The sequence below is a fragment of the Alternaria postmessia genome, assembly GCF_024291825.1.
Source record: "Alternaria postmessia strain BMP 2775 chromosome Unknown scaffold_7, whole genome shotgun sequence".
Taxonomy (NCBI): domain Eukaryota; kingdom Fungi; phylum Ascomycota; class Dothideomycetes; order Pleosporales; family Pleosporaceae; genus Alternaria; species Alternaria postmessia.
The window spans coordinates 612,858-630,596 of NW_026260080.1; the positions used below are offsets into that span (position 1 = coordinate 612,858).

The 17,739-nt window shown below is 52.6% G+C and overlaps 8 protein-coding genes across 8 annotated transcripts; 5 read left to right on the forward strand and 3 right to left on the reverse strand.

Moving 5' to 3' along the window:
- Positions 1-1,853: 1,853 nt before the first annotated feature.
- Positions 1,854-3,041, reverse strand: J4E82_001973 (uncharacterized protein; the record flags this gene model as incomplete). Its single annotated transcript, XM_051728277.1, has 2 exons — positions 1,854-2,405; positions 2,505-3,041. The coding sequence occupies 2 exons, from the start codon at positions 3,039-3,041 to the stop codon at positions 1,854-1,856; spliced, it is 1,089 nt and encodes a 362-aa protein (XP_051592159.1).
- A 375-nt stretch (positions 3,042-3,416) lies between these two features.
- On the reverse strand, positions 3,417-6,502 carry J4E82_001974 (uncharacterized protein; the record flags this gene model as incomplete). Its single annotated transcript, XM_051728278.1, has 2 exons — positions 3,417-4,922; positions 4,991-6,502. 2 exons carry the CDS (start codon positions 6,500-6,502, stop codon positions 3,417-3,419), a joined length of 3,018 nt encoding a protein of 1,005 aa, XP_051592160.1.
- Positions 6,503-6,839: 337 nt separating this feature from the next.
- J4E82_001975 (uncharacterized protein) lies at positions 6,840-7,625 on the forward strand (the record flags this gene model as incomplete). The annotated part of the gene is made up of 1 exon (XM_051728279.1): positions 6,840-7,625. The coding sequence occupies one exon, from the start codon at positions 6,840-6,842 to the stop codon at positions 7,623-7,625; it is 786 nt and encodes a 261-aa protein (XP_051592161.1).
- A 720-nt stretch (positions 7,626-8,345) lies between these two features.
- On the forward strand, positions 8,346-9,698 carry ADE1 (Bifunctional purine biosynthetic protein ade1; the record flags this gene model as incomplete). Its single annotated transcript, XM_051728280.1, has 2 exons — positions 8,346-9,444; positions 9,502-9,698. 2 exons carry the CDS (start codon positions 8,346-8,348, stop codon positions 9,696-9,698), a joined length of 1,296 nt encoding a protein of 431 aa, XP_051592162.1.
- Positions 9,699-10,196: 498 nt separating this feature from the next.
- Positions 10,197-11,546, reverse strand: J4E82_001977 (uncharacterized protein; the record flags this gene model as incomplete). The annotated part of the gene is made up of 1 exon (XM_051728281.1): positions 10,197-11,546. One exon carries the CDS (start codon positions 11,544-11,546, stop codon positions 10,197-10,199), a length of 1,350 nt encoding a protein of 449 aa, XP_051592163.1.
- A 157-nt stretch (positions 11,547-11,703) lies between these two features.
- Positions 11,704-12,129, forward strand: J4E82_001978 (uncharacterized protein; the record flags this gene model as incomplete). The annotated part of the gene is made up of 3 exons (XM_051728282.1): positions 11,704-11,742; positions 11,795-12,047; positions 12,101-12,129. The coding sequence occupies 3 exons, from the start codon at positions 11,704-11,706 to the stop codon at positions 12,127-12,129; spliced, it is 321 nt and encodes a 106-aa protein (XP_051592164.1).
- Positions 12,130-13,688: 1,559 nt separating this feature from the next.
- On the forward strand, positions 13,689-15,148 carry J4E82_001979 (uncharacterized protein; the record flags this gene model as incomplete). The annotated part of the gene is made up of 3 exons (XM_051728283.1): positions 13,689-13,772; positions 13,832-14,915; positions 14,964-15,148. 3 exons carry the CDS (start codon positions 13,689-13,691, stop codon positions 15,146-15,148), a joined length of 1,353 nt encoding a protein of 450 aa, XP_051592165.1.
- A 584-nt stretch (positions 15,149-15,732) lies between these two features.
- On the forward strand, positions 15,733-17,708 carry J4E82_001980 (uncharacterized protein; the record flags this gene model as incomplete). Its single annotated transcript, XM_051728284.1, has 2 exons — positions 15,733-15,871; positions 15,949-17,708. 2 exons carry the CDS (start codon positions 15,733-15,735, stop codon positions 17,706-17,708), a joined length of 1,899 nt encoding a protein of 632 aa, XP_051592166.1.
- Positions 17,709-17,739: the final 31 nt, after the last annotated feature.

Genomic DNA, 17,739 nt, shown 5'->3' on the forward strand with positions numbered 1-17,739 from the left:
GAGACTTCCAAGGTTCTGTTTGTTGAAATATGATCGTGATGTGATGGCTCGTTGAGCGCCCTTTCATCGTGCTCGGTTTGAAGGTATGCCTTAAATGCAGTTCTAGACCGCCACCATTCCCACCATTCCCCGTCCTATTTGCCCAAAGACAAAGCATTTAGGAAAGCATCTAGCCTATAGGAGGACTCATAAGGTGAGTCCTCAAGCATGGAACCGACGACTGTCCACAATTCTCGCACTGATTGCAGCGTTGTGAGGTCATATTCGAAGTCATCTGAGGCGAATCTTATACTATCAGTGACAACACCTCTTGCTGATAGAATCTGATGGTCTATGGCTTCTGGCTCAACAATGGATCCGTCACGTAAACTAAGTGGTACTCCATCTTGGCGGAATCGTGGCGCAAAAAGAATTCTGGCAACGTCCCAGCGGGGTATCCAAGAAGGTCCATCAAAATCGGTAGAATATGGGCGGTTTTGAACAAAATCCAGAATATCGATACTCTTAGTCTCTCGAACGTACTGCATTGCAAATTGCCGATAGATTTCCAAGAGGGGCTAGGTTATAGTTGGGTTTTATGGCGAGCACCTGTTCGAAGCTTTCTGGTAACTCCATGAAAGCATAGATTCTGTTGCGGGCATCTGAAAGTTCTAAAGCCCTTGCCGTATTGAGAGTACGCCAAAAGGAGGGCGCTGACTAACTTAACTCCTGAGAGAAGATCCGCGCGAAAGCCTTCTTGCGTTGCTTGTAAGCTTCATTGTGGCATGCCATGATACCCAAATTGAGTTCATGGTGTAGATCAGCAGCGCGCCTAATCAGCCACAAAGCTGTGCGCATTAGGTTTTCCCAGCTAAAAGTGGTCTGATTCCAAACGACCTGACCATGCTGTGCAAGGGCGGCTTCCTGTACCATCCAACCGCGCTTGAACCAGTCCTGACAGCTCAGGTGGGTGAGGAATTCCCATCGAGTATCCGATCGGATGGGATCATCTTTTTCGAGACAAGGATAAGAATTCCACGACATGTCAATATGCTCGCATGTCTCATCGATCATTCGATTGACATCATCCAGCAAGGAGCACACCTGTGGACCATTGTCATCATCATCAGATCCAACGTAGATAAGAACTCGACTCGCTGAACGGTAAATCTCCCCCATCATCGATACTTGATGACCTTTCTCGTTCAGATCATCCTGATTGACACAGATGCCATCAGCCCACAGCTTACGGCGCCTGTGAGGAAGTTGAAGACGTCGTAGTACGTTGGACAGGCTAGTCGTTATATTGATAATACGACCATCGCATATGATCTTCTTGTTCTTTTTGCTCTTTCCCCATACGTACGATATAGCTTCGAATTTTGTTTTTAACACAGACCCTGTCTGTAAACTACATCTAAGTGGATCGGCGCCACTGCCACGGTGAGGAGTAAGGTAGCGGAGGGATCCATCGCAAGGCAGCTCGTTGTGTTGATATAGCTGACTGTGGGAGCCGGTAGTTTTGTGGGAGTTACGTGTCATGGTGGATGCAGCGCTGACGCTGCTAGCAGATAGTGAGGCAAAGACGTCTGGAGTTCAAAAGCGACACAGTCGCACAGAGAATGAATGAAGGAGACAAGTCCTGAGATCTGAATGGAGAAAGAGATGGGCGAGTAGGCAAAAAGCGGGGAAGATGATCTCCGGCCACCGGTGTCATGGCCTAGCCTCATATCGTGATAGCGAAAGGTACCTACAGGTCTTTACTTGCTACTGCAGAGCTCCAGCCCAAATTCTCATTAGTAAATTGTGTAAGGATTTGTCCCACCCATGAGTTCGTGGTTGTAGTGCCATGGAAACTATCAATCTGATAGCTACTACTTCCTCGCCATATCCTGTGCCACAATCGTTTTCACGTACCCAGCTACCCTCTCTGCGACTGGCACTCCATGGCGAATACAGAAACCGTGAGGCCATCCCTCTCTCTCGTCAATTTCCATGATAGGTTTCCAATTCTCGCCCTGCCCTTCAATCTCATCGACACCATCTCCACGGCTGAATCTTCCACGGCTGTGAATTAGTGCATCCCTAGTCGCATCCGCGACCCAATGATCCTCGCGCGCAAACAAGAAGCGTAAGATTGGCCGGGGATGCGGATGCTTGGTCGCGGGTTCGGAGGCGGCGGCGCCCCAGATTTCTTCGTCCCAGATGTCGGTGTCAATCTGAAACATTTCGTCGCGCGCCATATGTAGTGCTTGGTGAATACCATGGGGTGATTTAACGAAAGCCGCAGTTGTTTGCGCCGCGTCGGAGGGAAAATCCATAAACTTTGCTATCAAGTTCGCAATGAGGGAAATGGGAAGCAGAAAAGTTAAGAAGTTGACGAAGAGCGCTGCGAATGTTGCGAAGTTCGAGTTCTTCAGGAATGGCTGCGTAAGATCGTTAGTGTATGTTGACAGGAGCAGTGTGAAGAGGCGCCTTCAAATACTTGTTGGGCCATCTTCACATGAATGGTGGAAACCACTTACAGAAGCTTTCATCCCACTCTCGCTTCTCGCAATATCGACAACCGTAGGAAACAGCCCGATTGCACCCACAACCCTCGTCTCGAAATCCTCGCCCGCCATTCCATGTGCCCTCAACCTACGTATAATCTCCAAAGAGATGTACGCACCCACCGAATGACCCACAAGAATGACCCTGACATCCTTGGCTCCCTGCTCTTTAACTTCTTCTACCAAATCCGCCAATTCGTCTTCAGAATGCCTGATCTGGTCTTGCAGTCCATATGGGGGCTGTTTCCGCCATTTCATCGTTTTGATCTCAGCATTGTTCATTTCGAAACCAGACAGACTTCTTCCGTAGACTTGAAATTCAACATCGCGATCAGATGCTGTGTTGTGACTCAACAGACCGTACAAATGTGTCAAGAAAGTGCGGTAGTATTCCACGAGACCAGGATTTCCGGTGACAAAGTAGATGAGGTAGGTTCTGGACGTGGTCTTCTTTCCCGGCTCCGGGGGTGTGCGGAGATGTATCTGTGAAGCAGGGGTAACGGAAGACATTTTGGTGACTGCGTTTACGTTGAATTGAGATTGTAGAGTTGCAGAAGGGGTTGCAGAGCGATTTTATGAAGCGCGACTTTTGATATCTCGGTTGCGCTAGGTTCAACCTGGGTTCATGCATGGTAGCGCTATTCTTTCTGTGGTATAGCGCGCCCTGTCGGCATCTAGAACGTTGGACATCTCTGACCGACAGAGATCTACCTGTTGCCGTGATTAAGAAGACGTGGCTCCCAGCCAACGGTGATTCTTCCTGATACTGAATGCAGCAATTGGGAATCTCGAATCGATATGGTCTATGTACTGATCGGGTATCATTATAACCTTCTGCATCATCGCCGTCTGACTGTCACGCTCATCAATTGTCAACTTTGCACCTTAGTCCTGCTTCAAGAACAATTCCAGCACTCCAACCATCCTCTCTTTCCTAGCTGCCTTGTCCTTCTCCTTTCCCCCGTCCTTCCATTTGACCAAGCATTCCGCAAAGACGACAGCATAGTTCCTCACAATAAGCTGTCGAATAGCGACTTCCGGCACCTTACTTAGTGTCTTCCTTCTAACCTTTGCTTGGGGGCTGGACGGAAGGCTCATGTCTACGCTTGCTCTCTTGCTGCTATCCTCTGGGCGCGGTTTTGACACCTCGGTGATCTGATTCGCGATATTCTGGAGGAAGGATAGTATGAGGAGGAAGGTAGCGTTGTGGTTGGGCGCTGTTGCCAACACCTCTAGGATGGTCATCTTCTCATCATCAGTGGAGTAGTCGAGAGATGGTGTAGTTCTCGCAGCCTTCTCGCGGCGAGCTAACGCTTCTTCCAACTTCTCCCACAGGCTCTTAGTAATCACGCCGTCGGTGAGGCTAGTCAGAAAGGTAATGAGGGCTTCGGCCAACATCTCAACGCGCTCTTTACTGCGGGTCTCTGGATAAAACGCATCGATGAATGGCGTATCGCAGTCGAGCGCGTCGTAGATTTCTGCGAGCTCGTCTTCCCAATCATATCCGCTGCCACTCCGACCCTTGACAAAAGGCCACCCTGCATTATCCTGCCAAGGTGCCCTCTCTCCTTCACTCTTGGTCATGTCCCACTCGGCTAGGGTTCGCTCCGTCAAGTCTTCTATCGCCTCGGTCAGCCGGAATACTTCCCTAGGCACGCTCCATTTTACCTCGCCACGGGCTGGTATCTGATTCTGTAGTTTCCTGATACCGCCTTCGGGAATCTTGATCAGCTTGTCGATAGATCGTGCGAGTGCCGACGGTTGCCAATGAGCGCGGATAGGAAGGAAGTGGTCGCGTCCATTTTCAACGCGTAGGACGAGGATTTCGTCAATCATAGCATCCCCTTCATTGAGATCGCGCACTGAATTCAGACTCTCGATCTTGAGTTTTAGCTCGACATTGAGCACGTCTGCAGGAGCGAGTGTGAAGTATTGATGAATGTCGTCTGGCCTTGGCTTATCGAGCTTGTCTTGTGCTTTGTCGAAAGTGACAGAGAGCCAAGGGGGGAACGGGCCAGCAGGTTGGTTTTTATCTACCGGGCGATCGGCGAATCCAAAGGTAGCTGGTACACGTCCAGTATTTGCAATGGTGATGTTGCGTCTCGAGGACTTTGCGAATTTGACGTCACCGAAATCTACTCCTTCAAATGTGCTATCTGTTTTGTTCCGATCGTCGGGCGAAGAACCGGTCGCGCGTTCTACTACTACCGCAATCGACGGCCGACCCTCGTTTTCTTGACGGTCAATCTCACGAGCCACCTCACCATGGATAGCAGTCTTCAGCTCCGGAACGACAGCATCGTATTGTAACTTGAAGACTGCATCCAAGGGCTTGTGATCGGAACTGAGGACGCGCATGTGGGTGGTGTAGTACTCGAGTAGCAGCTCAGCCTAAACGATAGCAGTCAGTCAATTGTTTCTTCCAACACTAAGAGCTAGGAACAGTGCAGTAAACTTACAGGAAGATCATCCCTTGTTTTGATTGGCTCAGGCTCAGGGTCTTCATTTTCCTCGTACTCGTCGTATGTCTCCCCATCAGTGTCAGGGTCGTACTCATACATGACATCGTAGTCTCCTGGTACGTCGATACCCTTCAACTTCATCTCTTCATCGTGTTTGCGCGCTGCTTCTTGATCCTCTATCCGCCTGTCATATTGCTGTTTGGATGCTCGTGTCCTGTAGAGGATGCGATCGCACCAACTGGGACAGCGGCGCTTCTCGCTTGAGTCGAAAACGCCAACTTTTCCGATGTCGTACTTATAGGACGGTAGGAACCGGACAGGGCCCTCTTCCCACCCATCGTGGAAAGCCTTGCCGCCTTTCATCATCTGGTGCAATTCGTCGTGCGGGAGCAACGACGAGATGGTGGTTTGCAGTGAAGCGGGATCGAGTTCTGCTGGCTCGGGAACGGCGTCGCGCGTATCCTCAGACGAGTGCTTTGAGCCATATGCGGAATCACCAGATGTAGACGACCGACCATGGTCTCCTTCTTTGTCCATGTCTTTTGTGTGAATCGTGAGCAGGCGACGCACGTCGTCGCCCGGCATACCGTTGAGACGATAATTTAGGTCGCCGAACCAAAAGGCAAAGTCTTCTTCACCCAGACCCTCACCTGTGTTTTGCGAAGATCCCAAGGCGTCAACGATGGGGTCGAAGCGCGTTCGGGAGTTGATCTGAGCAGCGTCCCAATTCCTCCTGTCCAAGGATGCCTTGTCTGCACCAGCAGCCAGGTGCGAGTTTATGAAGACAAGTCGTGTCGTCTCTCCCAAGACTATGCGGGTTGTTACAGCACCCTTGTTGCCCATGTAGCCCATCAAGCCAGTACCCACGCTGGTGGTACTAACATTCTTGATCTGCGGTACGACTTCTGGGGAGGCATAGATGACCAGCCATAGGCCAATCAGCTGCTGCTCGGAAACCAGCTGATAACCTTTGGGTAGAATAGCCTCGAGCGACGCTTTCCATTTGTTGGCCGTGGTGGGGTCGGTGTACGGTCTCAGAGCCTCTGCGGCGGATGTGATGTCGACAATCTCCTGCAGACCAAGCGCATAGATATCGATGTCCTGTCCGCCCGGGACCTCGCCTGCTTCGTGGTGAGGGACAGTCGGCTCGCGCGTGCTATGTCGTGCTTCTTGCGCTGGAACGCTCTCTCTGCCGCCCTTGCCGTGCTCCCCAGGGTCAGACACGCCGAGCCCAGCGAGCGACTCTTCAATGCCCTTGCCCTGGACGAACCACTTGCCAATGTCCTGCTCGGTGCCCTTTTGGGCGCCCGTGTTCCAGGTGCCGACTTTGATGCGCACATTGCGCGGTCGCGTGTATTCGGCGCGGCGCTCGTAGAGGGCTTGCGAGAGGGACGTCTGGTGCGTGGTGATGGAAGCTATACTCGGAGTGCGCGGATCAAGGAAAGCGCCAGGGATACTCGCATCCAGGCGCTCGGTGGAGCGCACAGAAGAGGCTGCTTCGGGCGCCATGGCGGGGTGAGGGCAGAAGGATGGCGGCGGGTGCGGGTGACGGAGAGGTGCCGGGGGTTTGCAGGGAGGGGATGCAGGGTCTGCGTGAGTGAAGGCGCGGGCGCCCCATAGTGACGACTTGGTGCGATTAAGCGGGCAGTTGAGCCACAGGCCGCTGTTAGCAATGACGATGGTGAAGGCGCGGACAGGCCCAGGGCTAGGGCTATGCTATGGCGGTGCGTTGACAGGCCCAAGCTTTCCTCGACATGCCGCGCAGGCTGCATGCAGGAGCTCTCCCACTGCCCCAAACCCACTCGCGGCCCATTCTCCTTCACCACCACCATATCCTCAACCAGACATGGCGCCACACCGCAAAGCCCGCGCGAACCAGCCCCAGCCGCCGCCACAGCCGTCAGACTACGAGACAGACGCGCCGCCTGCCGTCGACGTGCCCCTCCCACCTCCGCGGTCCAACGAAGAGCTCAACTTCTCCGTCCTCCGTCGCCAGTACGCCGATCTGCTATCCATCGAGCATGTCACTCCGTATGCCGCCCTGTATACCTTCAACCTTGAAACGCAGTCATGGGAGAAGATGGGCATTGAGGGCACGCTCTTCATCTGCCAGCTCACCCCCTCACCCATTGGCGCTGAGCGATACTGCGCCATTATCCTCAACCGCCGCGGCCTAGACAACTTTTACCAGGAGCTCACAAGCAGCGAAGAGATGGAGATATCAGACCCTTATGTCATCATCCAGGGCGAGCAGGTCTACGGCATCTGGATCTTCGCCGACCCGCCGCCCGCCTCCACCGCCAACTGCCGTGTCGAGACTGCCGCAAAGATGATGGATATTGCCGACAAGGCAAGAGCGAGTCGCGAAGCCCTTGAGCCCACTGCCAAGGCGACCGAACCCGCCGAAGCCGCGTCCTCCGCTCCCATGGGTCGCCAACTGTCGCTGCGAGAACTCTTCGGTCAACAGCGCGAGCAAGACGCCGGCTTCAGCATCCACAACCACAACACCCACCCTATGCCCAGCATGCATCAGCAGCAGCAAGGATACATGCCGAGTCCTGGCCCAGCGCAAAACGATGTGCTAGGTCAGCTCTTCATGAAGGCAAAGCAGAATCACAACGGCCTGGGCTGATGTGACTTCATGCCAGGTGCCGTACGACGGAGATCGTCAGGACTCGACGCCCTCAGCAGACTGGATCAGCAGTCATCAAGGAGCGCTTCCGGCCATACAACCAATACGCAAGAATGCTCTGCAAAGTGCGAGCATGACGGATGGTCGTCTGTCGTCGGCTACCTTCTTTACGATATCACATGGATGTTGTTGAGATCCGTCTCCATCTCCATGCTCTACTGGTTTGCGACGCACGAGGAGAGCACAAGGCGGCAGATCATCTATATCCTTGTTTCTGTGCAGATACTCCAGCTTGACGCGAGCCTAAAGGACTATTGGTATGGTTCTCTGAAGAAAGGCTGCAGGTGTAAATGCAGATGCAAGCAGTCTTCTGGACGACTGCACAAAGGTAGATCCATCGTCGTGTAGACATGGAGTTTGTGTTGCCATACTATGCAGCGCGCAATCTTGCGTGTGTACATCATTCTTAGATCGATACCCCGTAGTCTGGTTTGTTCTCCAATGGAATGCGATACGTCAATTGAAAGCCAGGTTCTTATGACCTACTATAGTAACACCGCCACTTCGTAGTTGGCAAGGGAACTGGTAGGGCTGAGGGTGACCTCACACTCCCGCTGATCCCTGCACGCTTACCCCACGGCGGGGTTCCGCTTCCGCTCCCAAAAATTTCCAGTCGCAAACATCTTCAAGATACGACTGGACCTTCATATAGCAAACACAATGTCTGAATCTCTCCGCGTTCTACTTGTCGGCAACGGCGGCCGCGAACATGCCATCGCCTGGAAACTCCTACAATCGCCCAAGATCGAGCACATTTACGTCTGCCCCGGTAACGGCGGTACCGCGACGCTGAACAGCAAAGTCACCAACGTAACAGATGTAAAGGACACCGACCTTGCCGGTCTCGTCAACTTCGCAAAGGAGAAGAATGTCAACTTGTTAATACCAGGACCTGAAGCACCACTCGTAGCAGGCATTGTCGACTACTTCCAGGAGAATGGTCTCAAGAGCATCAAGGCGTTTGGACCAAGCAAGGCTGCCGCACGTATGGAGGGCAGCAAGACATTCAGCAAGGACTTTATGAAGCGACACAACATCCCCACCGCCGCGTACGAGAACTTCAGTAAATACGACGACGCAAAAGCGTACCTCGACTCCATCTCACACAACGTCGTCATCAAGGCTTCGGGTCTGGCAGCAGGCAAGGGTGTCATCATACCACAGACCAAAGAGGAGGCACATGCGGCGCTCAAAGACATCATGCTGACACGAGAATTCGGAACTGCGGGTGACGAGGTTGTCATTGAGGAGTTTTTGGAGGGCGACGAACTATCAATCCTTACGTTCAGCGATGGCCGCACGATCAAGTCCCTACCACCAGCACAAGACCACAAGCGTATCTTCGACAACGACGAGGGACCGAACACTGGAGGAATGGGAACGTACGCGCCAACACGCATCGCGCCCAAGGACGTACTCGAGCGCGTAGACAGGGACATCCTCCAGCCCACCGTTGATGGCATGCGATCCGAAGGTTTTGAGTTCAAGGGTGTACTATTCACTGGACTTATGATGACCAAGAACGGACCCAAGGTATTGGAATACAACGTTCGTTTCGGCGATCCAGAGACACAGAGTTTACTCGCGCTCATGGAAGGCGATCTTGCTGAAGTCATGGCTGCATGTGCAGACGGACAGTTGAAGGATGTGGACGTCAAAGTCTCGAGCAAGAGTGCGGCGACGGTTGTTGTAGCTGCAGGTGGATACCCTGGAAGCTACGCAAAGGGCACAGTCATGAAGTTGGATGCTGTGCCAGAGGGTGAGTTTTCTCTTGCATTCGATGATGGAGTCGAGTGACCATGCTGACACGGTACAGATGTCGTTCTTTTCCACGCTGGAACTTCTTTCTCCGACAACACACTCAAAACAGCTGGTGGTCGCGTCATCGCATCGACAGCCACTGCGCCGACACTGGAGGAGGCTGTTGCGAAGGCTTACAAGGGCGTGGAGTGCATACACTTTGACGGCATGCAGTACCGCAAGGATATCGCGGGCCGAGCACTGAAGAAGTAGAGAGAATCCAAGGAAATTATATGGCGTTCAAGGCGGGCATACCAGAGACTTGCGGTCAAAAGAGAAGATGCGCGTAACACGCTAGGTTATAGTCGGGCATTCGATGGATGACGAGAATACAATCTTTCATGTTTGAGCTATACTACGGGCTACCGAGACTTTGATTGCAGTGTACCTGCCCATCGATTTAGCTCAAAAGCAGATAAGGTAGCCTATACGCTCCGGTAAAACACGATGTCTTCCTAGACACATGTTGGTTGGAGGGCATTACCTTGCAGCTACTCAGCTTCTCAACGATAGAACGTGCCGCGATAGACGGAGAGTCGAATAGCCGGCAAAACTGTTGACGGGTATCGTCAAAACATCAATTAGAAGAAGAAGTCTTGATGGCTACCTACCTACCTACCTGGCCATCGTCTACTTGAAACATCTCTCGGGTCACCTAAAAGAATTGATATCCTTAGCAAGGCTCTGCTCAAGGACATTCGTGGATGCGATCTAGGAACTGTCATCATCAGTTGCGGCTGTGCGCTTTTTCTCCTTCTTTTCTTTCTTGTGCTTCTTCTTCTCGTGTAAGGTATCGTCTTCTTCCTTTTTCCGCTTCTTTTCACTGTTACCCTGTTCGTCTGACACTTCTGCTTTACCATTTGACTCTTTGGGATTAAGGGTCGCTTGCTGCTCAGTGCCCCCTGCAGCATTTTCCTTCTCCTCTTGCTCTTTCAGCCGTGCCGCTCTCAGCTCATTCTTTTGCCGTACAGCGTCCTGCAAGACCGGACCGTTCCGCTTCAGGGCATCGGCAGCCGCGGCAACACCGGCTTGCACTTTGTTCTGGCCATCGCCGCTCCCGAGCCATTCATCCTTGTAGCCCCACCCAGTAAGGTAGATGCCGATATGGTAGCACTGCACGCTGTTGGAGTCGTATGTCATAGGCCTCTCCTCTTTGGTAAGGAGCTTGACGCCTTTGCCGAGCACAAGCTTGTTCAGTTCGTCTCTAGCCTGAGGGTTCTCGATAATCTTCTCCCTGAAGCCTAGGAGTTGTGGTGCCCAGAGCTCAGTAAGCCATGCTTCGGCGGCCTCGAATCCGTTCTCTGGGTCTGATAGCACGACGGCTGCAACATAGGCTTCGACGATGTCGGCGACTACCTTCTGGTATTGCTTGGAGTTCTTGTCCCACACAGCGCGGTGCTTCAGTCGGTCTGGAAAGCCGTAGGCGTTGGAGAACTTGCCCAGGGTCACATTCTCGACTAGTCGTTCGCGCCACATGCATAGCTCTGGCACGTCGACATGTGGGAAGCGGTTGTAGAGGGCGCGGGAGGCGATGAGTTCGATATAGGCGTCGCCTAGTAGTTCGAGTCGTTCGTAGTCTAGACTGAGGTCCTCGCCGAGCGTTGAGCCTGGAATGCTGGGATCGAAGATGGCGGAGCGATGAGTGAAAACGGCTTCGTGGAGATGGGGTTCATTGATGGGCGGTAGGGGAGGCAGATCTTGGGCGACTCGTACTTTTCGCTCGACGTAATCGGGTATGGCGACCTTGACTGCCTTGTCAGGCCTCTTTTGGTCAAGCTCGCGCTTCGCTTTGGCAGAGGCTGAATCGTTTCGGGCGCAGAGCAGTCGGCGCAGTTGGTGCGCATGGTGGAGCATGTCTTTATCTGCACCCATGGTAGTTTCATCGGCGACAAACCTGTCCAACAGAGCTACCAGGCCCGTCTGCATGTCTTTCGAAGACAGCTCAGGCGCCGATGGGTTAGTGTTGTAGCCTGCGCCATTGCGATGCTGAGGCTGGTGCTTCTTGTGATTTTGGTCGCGACCGTAGTGATTGAAGCCTCCGCCACGTTTCTGCGATGCCATGGTGAAGTTGAGCAATTAAGCTATGGGTGTGGTTTTGGTCGCAGTCTCGAGTGGTGAGCGTTGGTGACATCTTCAGCCGCGCTAGTCGCGAGCGCCAAGGGCACCTCCGCGACATTTCAGATTCGCCGCAACGCTGCAGTCCAGCATCGCATTCACCATGGCAGTACCACGGCAGCGGGTATTGGACCTGATGAGGGTAGGTGACGCCTGCTCCAAGGACATTGTGCTCGGCGCACTGACTGGATTAGGTTCAATGCAAGGTCTTCAACACCACATACAACCCCGAACGCCTTCGTCTGGGATCGCGCATCCTCCACCAGCGCCTCAAGGGCCCCGCCGTCGCATCCTACTACCCACCGCGGATAGGAACCATCAGCCAGTTGCGCAGCCTGTACCCCGAACACCAGATTATCGACGAAGAGGAGGAAGACTGGTTGGAGCATCTCAACGTTGCAAAGTCGAGAGGAAAGGGTGCGCCCAAGAAGAAGAGGACCGCCGCCGGTAAGACCCATGTCTTGGAGACGCATCTTGCGAGAGATACTGACCCAGTGCAGAGTCCAAGAAGTTCAACAAGAGGAAGTAGGCCAATGCTTCGCAATACCGCTTTTGGCCATAGTCATGATGAATCAAATATCCAGAATGCATGTCTCGGCGTTGGGCCTGGGCAACTTCATCATATTTTGCTTTTCACTTCTTTCATGCCCTTCGCTTTCCATTCCCTCGCGAATTCTTCATCCCACGCTGTTCTTACATCTAGATGCTCTTTGACCACAGGCGCATTCACTTTATGGTGCTCCACTGTGCAGTATGTTGTCTTGCCATCCAGGCTGGTCATGTCGCCTCGGATCATAGCCATCTGCTTGCCCACACTTACCACTCTGCTATTGAGTCGCACCCTGGTGTTGATGGGCACCGCCTTAAGATAGGAGATGTTGAGAGAACGAGTTACGCCGCCCATGAATTCCCAGAACCCAGGCCGAGCAAGAGGACAAAGAGCCGTCGTCGTGGACATGTCGAATATAACACCGGCGGCGCCTCCATGCATAACATCTACTGCACTTCAGTTCCAAGTTGTCATAGTACCCGAGGAACAGCACCTACTGTTCAAGTTCGAAAAGTTGGGCCCAATGACGAGTTCATAAGTAACTGTACCATCGAGGCTTGCATCCACGAGCTCCAGATTCAACATGACTTCTCGGTCAAAGTCCTAGACATGATCAATGACAGTTCTTCCATTGACCTGAGTAGTTTCATACGACATGGTTCTTGGGCCTGCGGGCTGCAAGCAACTTGTACTTTTCGAACATTGCATGTACGGCCGCCATTGCCTTTTGCCGATTTGTTTGTTGGTCGCCCATGGTGGATTCGGGACTAAAGAGAATCTGGTTGAGACTACCCCGACTATGAAGAGGCTCGTTCCGCTTGGGCGGTGGGTGTAGGGAGTACCTTAGGGTGCTTGCGGTGATCTCCGTTGGTAATCCAATAGTATGAATCACAGCGTATGCTTTGGGGATACGTCGTCGCGTTAGTGATCTGAATCAAGACAACGAGCTTCTCCGTAGACCATTTGGAATGTCGGGAGACTCCCCGTTTACAACCAAACTATTGGCGTAGTCGGGTGATGCTGCGGATTGATGATCGACATGAAGCTACACATTGCCTCGGCTTCTCAACTTGAGCTTCCCGCCCAGGGCACCTGCTCAGGCCATCGTACGCTCGCAAAAGCCATTTCTCCTATTCACGACATGCCCACACAATGACTCTTGAACATGTGGGCTTCAGTGCCTTGGTCGCCTCATATACTTCCTTGTGTTGTTTCATGTATGTGGTTCGTGCCCACATGTTCCACCTCGCGCTCGCGCCTGTTTCACAAACGGAGCCACAGGCGAACGGCCAAACCTCGTCATGACCCGAATACACTTCGGCGCTTGCCACCAATGACTATAACTCGCAACCTGTTCTATTTCTAGTCAATCATTAGATGAGGGCTTGCAGTCCGAGCTGACCTAGACCTTGCCCCCTCCATCCGATCGCTGCGCTGCTTTTAACCAGACAGCTGCCGCCGATTACTTGTGTCCACATCTCCATTCGCTACTTCGGGGCTCTTGCGACTGGGCTGGATAACCATCGCACATCTTCAACATGGGATCCGAAACGACACCGGTGTCTGCGACTCTGCGAAAGAGGGTCTTGAAAGTGCTGTTCATTTCGCTGCTGCTAGACTTGGTACGTCATCCTCCGTCGCGTGTAACCGCTCGCGTGGGCTGACCACCCCTTACATGCAGATATCCTTCACCTTCATCCTTCCGCTGTTTCCCAAACTTATCGAATTCTACCGCAACCATGAGACGGGAGATCCCAACACCATCCTTTCCAAGATTCTCGCTGGGCTCAATGCATACAAGAACTCTTTCGCGAAACCTATCAACTCCCGCTACGACATAGTCCTGCTCGGCGGCGCACTCGGATCGCTGTTCTCTCTGTGTCAGGCTATCGCTTCGCCCTTCATCGGGACGCTCTCAGACAAATATGGCAGGCGCACAGCGCTTCTGTGGTCTATGGTGGGCAATATCTTCAGCGTAGCGCTGTGGGTTGCAGCGACCGATTTCCGGACGTTCCTTGCCAGTCGCGTTGTGGGAGGCCTGAGCGAGGGCAATGTGCAGCTTGCAATGGCTATTGCGACCGACATTAGCGACGACAGCCAGAGAGGCGCGACCATGGCCCTTGTCGGCGTGTGCTTCAGCATCGCCTTCACGTTCGGCCCGGCGTTAGGCGCATACCTGTCCACATTGCAGGTCATGGACAAGAACCCATTTGCCATGGCAGCAGGCTTCTCTTTATTCCTGATCATCTCGGAGACCATCTACCTGTACACCAGTCTCCCGGAGACGCTGCCTTCGGCGAACAAGGCTCAGAACGGCACAGCAAACGGACATGACAAAAGCAGTGAAGCACCGAAACCTCGTGTCCGAACGAACTCGCATTATCTACTCAACGCGACACATTTTACTTTTATCCTCTTCTTCAGCGGCATGGAATTCTCGCTCCCGTTTATGACTTACGATCTCTTCTCTTATCAGGCGAAGGACTCTGGTCGATTACTTGGTTTTATTGGCCTGGTTGCTTCCCTACTACAAGGGTCGGTAGTGCGGCGGATGCACCCTCTGAAGGTGGTTCAGATGGGAGTGGTCAGCTGTACAATCGCGTTTCTTATGCTTGGAAGGGTTCAGACACAGGGCGCACTGTATGGAGCGGCCGCACTTCTTGCGGTAACGAGCGCGACTGTCGTCACTGGTCTCAACAGTCTCTCGTCTTTTGAGGCGAACGCCGATGAGCGAGGCAATAAGCTGGGCAATCATCGAAGCTTCGGTAAGTCAAAGTATCGCGCCACTCAAACTGTCTGCTGACGTGAGCCAGGTCAAATCGGTCGTTCTCTAGGACCTCTCATCTTCTGCACTTTGTACTGGTGGACGGGCCGCGAAACAGCATATGCAACCGGAGCCGCCGGCATGGTCGGAGTCTGTGCATTGGTATTTGGAGGGCTGAAAGTTCCCCCTGGAACGGAAAATATCAACAAGAAGGAGAAGAAGACGGTCAGGTAGGATAACGACAGCAGCCAGTCAGGATACATGTGGAAGATACAGCAAGGACGCATTCTTCGCTGGAAACCATGCGCTGCAATTGTATCATAATATCACGAAACTCATACGTGAGCATATGCGCTTTCCCGCTTGAGAAAGGATCTCTTTCAGTGTGCTGCCATGCAAGGATAGCTCGGTCTGACGCTGTCGAAGTCATGATCGGCAATATGCCCTCTTGTCGCCGTCGAAAACCACTCCAACAAGCTCATGTAGAACAAGCTCGCCCTCTGGAAGCCTCGCTCCAAGTCTCGCAAATAATTACCCAAAGACATGTAACCGACGTACAATCAATTGTCCGACGCGCTAGGTCACCCCGCACTCACTACGCGTCGTGGCGTCAAGCTGTATCCACAGTACTGACTCGAACCTCGGCATCTCATTAGCTCCATGCCCAGCAGTAGGACCGACGACGGGCAATTGTGAAGATCATAGCCAAACATTGAACTTTCTCCTTAACCTGTAGCTTCTCTCTTCCTGTCCTGCGCTCTCCCTGCAACCTTACATCCTACTGAAAACAGAAAAAAGAAGATTCTACTCAAGCAAACATGGATGCAACGGCGGCCGCTGCATCTGTGGCAGCTATTTCCGGGCTAGCAGCATACGTCAACGGCAAATACCACATTGGACAGGATCTGAGGGCACTGAGGTTTAAGAAGAGAGCGGCTGGCTACTATGAGGAACTAGGTATGTATCATCCTCCATCAGCTATACTTGATCGTATGGCATACGTAATGTCCCTTCTCGAAGCTAAATCAATACAGTAAGGACTAAACGGCAATCCCTGTGGTACTCCTTTGCTCCGCATGTCCCGGTTTACAGTAACAATCAATGTATCTGGTCCCGCGACAGAACTTACACCTGGCAACAAGTTCACGATCGCGCCGTCCAATGGGGAAACTTCTTTTTGTCACAAGGCGTGAAACCTGGAGATATGGTCGCTACTTATATGATGAACAGCGCAGACTTCATGGTCATCTGGCTCGGTCTCTTTTGTATCGGGTGTGCACCTGCTCATCTGAACTACAACCTCAAGGGAGAGGGTTTGGTGCATTGCCTTAAAGTCGCGGGTGTAAAGATTGTGCTTGTTGACGAGGAAGAGGGGTGTATGGAGAGGTTCGAAGGCGTGAGGGCAACAGTGGAAGAGATGGGTGTAACGGCTTTCAAGGTCGATGAAGAGTTGACAAGCAAGGTATATCAGGGCAGTACTCAAGTGCCAGGTGATGAGTACAGAGAGAATGTCGTTGGTACCGATCCGACATGCCTCCTGTACACATCGGGAACGACAGGATTGCCAAAAGCAGGAAAGTTCATGGTAAACCGTTATCACGAACGAGGAAATCCGCAAAACCTTACGTTCGACCAAAAAGCAGGACCAGATGGAGATCGATGGTATTGTTGCATGCCATTGTTTCATGGTACGGGGGGCCTAGCGGTAATGGGCGCGTTGACCGCTGGAATGAGCGTGGCAATAGGACGGAAGTTTTCAGTGAGCACTTTCTGGGATGATATCCACGACTCTCGATCCACTGTTTTCGTCTATGTCGGCGAAGCAGCGCGGTATTTGCTCATGGCACCACCACATCCGAGAGAACGAGACCATCGACTACGCGCCATGTACGGCAATGGTATGCGCCCGGACGTGTGGAACAGGTTCAAGGAGCGGTTCAACGTCCCAGAAGTCATCGAATTCTTCAATTCCACCGAGGGCGTTCTGGCTATGGTGGTTCATAGTAAAGGGCCATTCACAGCGACAACTGTTGCTCAACACGGCGCTATCATCAGGCGAGCTCTCAACAACATCTACGTACCCGTGCCCATTGACCCGGAAACTGGCGAGCTTCTACGAGACCCTAAAACTGGATTCGTGAAGCGCAACTCGTACAATGAAGGTGGAGAGATCCTAGTCGCGGTACCGAATGAACAAGCATTTGCTGGATATCACAACAACCCGAAAGCTACAGCTAAAAAATTCGAAAGGGACGTGTTCCAGAAGGGTGATTTGTATTATCGATCTGGCGATGCACTTAGACGGGACGACGATGGGCGCTGGTACTTCCTCGATCGACTAGGTGACACCTTCAGGTGGAAGAGCGAAAACGTGTCAACGGCCGAGGTAGCAGAGGTTCTCGGAAAATATCCCGGTGTAGGCGAAGCTATCGTATATGGAACCCTAGTCCCTAGGCATGATGGTCGCGCGGGCTGCGTAGCCTTACGGCTCGCTGATGGCGTTAGTCCCGACACATTTGATTGGAAAGCTTTGCTGGATTACTCCAGAAGCAAACTACCGAGATACGCGGTACCGCTATTCTTACGTCTAGTGAAGGAAGCGAGCAACACAGACAACCAGAAGCAGAACAAGGCGCCTTTGCGTGAAGAAGGCATGGAGATCGATAAGTTTGGCACCAAGGTTGTGGGAGGTGGTAATGATGTAGTCATGTGGATGAAACCAGGCGAGAATCGGTACGTCCGGTTTACCATGGCAGATCTCGAGGCCTTGAGGGCTGGTAAAACTTTGCTGTAGAGGCCTAGGTTGTTGATGAGGGTAATGAGAG